Genomic DNA, 4,979 nt, shown 5'->3' on the forward strand with positions numbered 1-4,979 from the left:
TTTCATGTCATTAGCTCCTCTAGTAATATATTTACTGAGAAAAATGGTGACGTGTTCATTACTTATTTTACCCGCTGTATATATATATTTAGATTAGATTAGAYTGGATCTTTATTGTCATTGTACAGAGCACAATGAAATTAACTGCAGCATGTGCACTCTGTTGTATCAGTTATTAGTACCGTTGTTGCCATTTGGCCAAATTAAATTCCCTCCAGCACGAAAGACTTTTACAAGCAAATACAGGCTCAGATTGATGATGAGGGTTCCTGATACAGTTACAGAGGTGATGCAGGCTGCAGAAGATGAAGACATCGCTGCTACAAAGTTAACTTCAAACTCAAAACCAGACGAGATGGAGGCTGAAGAGCCAACTGCCACTGTCGCTGAAGCAGGAGTGACTGAGGAAGAGGATGATGAGGGTATTCAGATGTTTCATTTTTTTATAAGTCACATACATCCAATTTAAAAATAAAACACTACATTTAATGCTTATCGTATCACTAGTGAAACATATTGAAGACATGCAACCTGAGCCTTCACTGAAGGAGGAATTATTTGATAATGAAAGCAAAGAGGAGGAGGCAACAAAAGAAGACCTTTCTGGTGAGAAAGAAGAAAGGATAAGATCAAAGGAGGATGCAGAACAAATGGATCAAGAAGAAGAGCAGAAAGGGGAGGAAGAGGATGGTGAAAAGGAAGATCAAGTAAAAACAGGGCATGAATATGAAGAAAAACATGAGATTGAAAAGATCCATTCAGCAGATGGAGAGGTCGAAGATGGAAAGGTAGAGAATGAGGAGGAAGAAAAGCCCCAAACTGAACAACATCAAGAAGATGGTGGAACTAAAACTGAAAACATTTTGGCCAGTGAGAAAGAGGAAAAACACCAAACTGAGGAAAAAGAAGATAAAAAACTAAAGGAGGAGAAACTTGAAACTGAAGATCATTTGGCCAAAGAGGAGGAGAAGGAGGATGAAATTAAGAATGAAGAGAAGGAAAAAACTAAAATTGAAGATACTGTTGAAGATAAAGAATCAAAAGAGAAACCTGAAAGTGAGGATCATTTGGCTAAAGAGGAGGAGAAAACTAAAACTGAAGACCATTTGACCAAAGAAGACGAAGTTGAGCACCTGGAGGACATGGAGAAGGAAAAAGACAAAACAAGACCTGAAGATTTGATCAAAGGATCTGAAGAGGAACCTGAAACTGAGGACCATTTGGCCAAAGAGGAGGAGGAAGAAGAAGAAGAAAAACTCAACTGTGAACACATCGTGGCAGAAAAAGGAGAGGACAAACCTGAGACAGAAGACATTTTGGTAGATGATAAAGAAATAAGAAGGGAGTTTGAGGAGCTAAACACTGAAGTGACAGCACAAGATCAGGAGAAGAAGGAGACCAAAACCACAGAGGTTGTAGAAGATGAGGGCGAGGCCAGGGAGGAAACAAAAACTGAAGCTGAAGACGAGGAAACTGAAGACAAACATCCATCTGAAAAAACTGCAGAAGCTAAAGATCAGTTTGATGAAAATGTAGAAGAGGAGTCATCAGTTCACCAATTAGATCTGAACATGTTGGAGTTAACCCTCATTAATGACACTGCTGGACCTGAACCTGATGAAGATGAGGGAGCAGAGACTACCTCACCATCTGATCACAGCGAGGAAGAGTTTCCTGATGTGGAGGATGATGGTGATGAAAATAACAACGAGAGCAGAAAGTCTGACCCAGAACAGATGGAGTTGGCTCACGCTGCTTCAAAGGAGCTGAGAAAAGTCAGAACATCACATAAAGAACATGTCGACAAATATAAGACAGGTACAAAACTCTATCGATTATTATCTTATAAACATCCACAGAATAATATCTGAATACTGACTGTAACCATTCATCTCTGGGAATATGATACGACTGAAACCTTTGTTTTATGTGTTTTTACATTTTGTGTTAAAGTAACAGACAAGTACCTCAAAAAATTAGAAAATGATGAAAAAGGTTTTTTTTTTTTTGTATTTTTTTTTTGTCAGCCAGTTCAAAAAGTGAAACTCATATACAGTACATAAATTAATTACATATAAAAGGAAATATTTTAAATCTTTATTTCTTGTCATATTAATGGTTATGGCTTACAAATAACTGAAAAACGAAATTCATAGTYTCAGAAAATTAGAATATCACAGCCAGCTTTTGGTAATTTTGGCATGTGGGCTGGAGCAAAGTCCTTATTTCCTCTAGGCATGGTCTACAAATGTCCCGTTCCTCAAGTCAAGCCACTCCTGAACCAGAAACATCACAAATGTCTCACCTGGGCTGAGCAGACAAAGAACTGGACTGTTGCTCAGTGGTCTATTCATTGTCCTCTTTTCAGAAAGTCATCAAGCTTCAGAGTGGATGAAGAGAGCGTCACAGAGTCCACTTTGCTTGAAGTCCAGTGCAAAGTCTCCACAGTCAGTGATGATGTGGAGTACCATGTCATCTGGTGTCAGTCCAGTGTTTTCTGAAGTCCACAATCAAAGCAGGACATTTTAGAGCACTTCATGCTTCTTTCTGCCGATGAGCTTTCTGAAGTTCCTGATTTCATTTTCAAGCAGGACTTTGCTCCTGCCCACACTGACAAAGTTACTAAAAGCTGGCTATGTAATATGTGATCATCACATCAAACTGAGGATTGTCAATTTTGGTCAAGCTGTTTTCATTCTACTTTTAGGTTATTCTAATGAAGATTTTTTTATGTAATTTTAAAGAGAAAGACTCAAAATATATTTAGATATTGAAATTTACCAGCTGGAAAAAAAAACTACTTTGCTAGCTCTCAGGGAAAATGACAAACATTTAAGGCTTTTTTGCTCAAAATCATGTTTTTGTAGGTACTGCTCAAAAACGGGATTCAATTTTTTTTAACAATTACAGATTTTTAATTTAAATGACTTTTAGATAAGGTTCATTTTATTTAGACAAAATGCAATTGTCAATGCAAAGCTCTCTAGCTGATTATTTGTCCACTTTGTGATTTACGATAATCTTCTGTTGATGTGATGGGTCATGTAATCTAATTTTCTGAGACACTAATTTTATTTTTATTGTTTGTAAGCCACAATCATCAAAATGACAAAAAACAAAGCTTAAAATATTTCGCTCTATGTGTAATAAATTTAAGTAATGTGTTTCACTTTCTTAACTTATTTTCATGATATTCTAATTTTTTGAGATGCACCTGTATTAGTGTTTCAACTTTGTCCATCATAATGTTAAAAAAAACAGTTCCCAACACAGGTCTTTGTGCTTTTAACAAATAGAAACAACATATTATGTATTGGTGAATTCAAAGCTATAATGCCTTTAGTGCTTTGCAAGCCTTTGCTTTGACTTACTCATCTGAAATATGCTGTTTTATGATATTCTGAAATTCTCAAAAAGCAAAGCAATAAAATGGGTTATTTAACATTGTACTACATGTACTAATTATATAAACATAATAGTATGATTGTGTTAGCTCCGAATATATTTTGATGTCTTCATATCTCAAAGTTGCAGTGCCTGAACAGGAAGAAGAGGAAGTCCAAATGAAAGAAACTGTTGTTGTAAAACTAAAAGAAGTCAAACTGAAAGCGGACAAACCTGCAGCTAAACATCTTGAGAGGGAAAAGGCACATCCTGCAGGTAAATATACTGCAAAAATCTTAAGAACCATTTTGAATAATAAATCTTCAGAATCCAAAATAGTAAGATTCTGAAATAAATAGCTAACTATTTGACGAATAGGTTGATGGAAAATTGCTTGACACGTGCATGTATTTATAAGTACACCTGATGTTTTTATACAATTGTGATAATGATCACAAATTATTTGGTTTACCTTTTGGGTCCTTTTAGTAGAAACATCTGCAAAAAAGCCTTTGAAAGGAAAAGAAAAAGAGTTAAAACATCAGAAAGAAAAGAGAGAAGAGAAGAAAATACTCAAAGAAAAGAAACAAGAAAAAGAGCCATCCAAAGAAAAGGACAGAGAGACGCCCTTCAAAAAGGATGACAAAACATTTAAAGAAGAACTAAAAGACAGGAGAAAATCTCCTAAAGAAAAAGCCCCTAAAGAAAAAAAAGAGGAAAAGGAAATTCTAAAGGAAGAGAAGGACATAAAGGTACATGTGAAAAAAGAAGAAAAAGTCAAGAGTTCAGAAAAAAAAGAAAAGGTGACAAAGCAGTCCAAAGAAGACAAACAAAAACTTCACAAAGAATCAAAACCTCCAAAACAAAAAGATGAAGAAAAAACATTACTGGAACTAAAACAGAAAAAGGAAAGACTCCAGAAAGACAGAAAAGAAAGAAAGGAGTCACACAAAAAAGAAACTGAAGAAAAGAAGATTTCCAAAGACATGGAACCATCTCAGAAGGAGAAAAAACATCTAAAACAAGAAAAGGGAGTTGAGAAACCTCTAACATTAAAGACAGAAGAGTTAACACTCCCCACAGAGGAGAAAGAAAAAATGAAAACTTCTAAACCAAAGAAAGCTATAGAAGAAGAAAAGGTTGGAAAGAAACATATTACAGAAAAGAAGGCAAAGAAAGAAATAAAGACAAAACTTGATGTGGAAAAGAAGGACAAGAAACCTGCCAAAGAAAAGATGGAAGATAATACACCTCCCAAAGAAAAGATAGAAGAAAAGAAACCTCCCAAAGAAAAGGTAGAAGAAAAGATACTAGCCAAAGAAGAGGTAGAGGAAAAGAAACCTGTCAAAGAAAAGGTAGTAGAAAAGAAACCTCCCAAAGAAAAGATAGAAGAAAAGAAACCTCCCAAAGAAAAAGTAGAAGAAAAGAAACCTTCCAAAGCAGATGTAGAGGAAAAGACACCTCCCAAGGAAGAGGTAGAGGAAAAGAAACCTCCCAAAGAAAAAACAGAAGAAAAGAAACCTTCCAAAGAAAAGGTAGAGGAAAAGACACCTCCCAAAGAAGAGGTAGAGGAAAAGAAACCTCCCAAAGAAAAA

General features: G+C 35.6%; 1 protein-coding gene across 1 annotated transcript in view; it reads left to right on the plus strand.

Moving 5' to 3' along the window:
* Positions 1-4,068, plus strand: part of LOC106518453 (reticulocyte-binding protein 2 homolog a) — a 13,321-nt gene extending 9,253 nt beyond the window's left edge. The window contains exons 14-17 of the mRNA XM_014009751.1: positions 279-422; positions 508-1,818; positions 3,529-3,660; positions 3,864-4,068. Coding sequence (XP_013865205.1) covers positions 279-422; positions 508-1,818; positions 3,529-3,660; positions 3,864-4,027 — 1,751 coding nt within the window. The 3' untranslated portion in view covers positions 4,028-4,068. The remainder of the gene's footprint in view (positions 1-278; positions 423-507; positions 1,819-3,528; positions 3,661-3,863) is intronic.
* The last annotated feature ends 911 nt before the right edge of the window (positions 4,069-4,979 follow it).

Source organism: Austrofundulus limnaeus, unplaced genomic scaffold (genome assembly GCF_001266775.1).
Source record: "Austrofundulus limnaeus strain Quisiro unplaced genomic scaffold, Austrofundulus_limnaeus-1.0 Scaffold61, whole genome shotgun sequence".
NCBI lineage: Eukaryota > Metazoa > Chordata > Actinopteri > Cyprinodontiformes > Rivulidae > Austrofundulus > Austrofundulus limnaeus.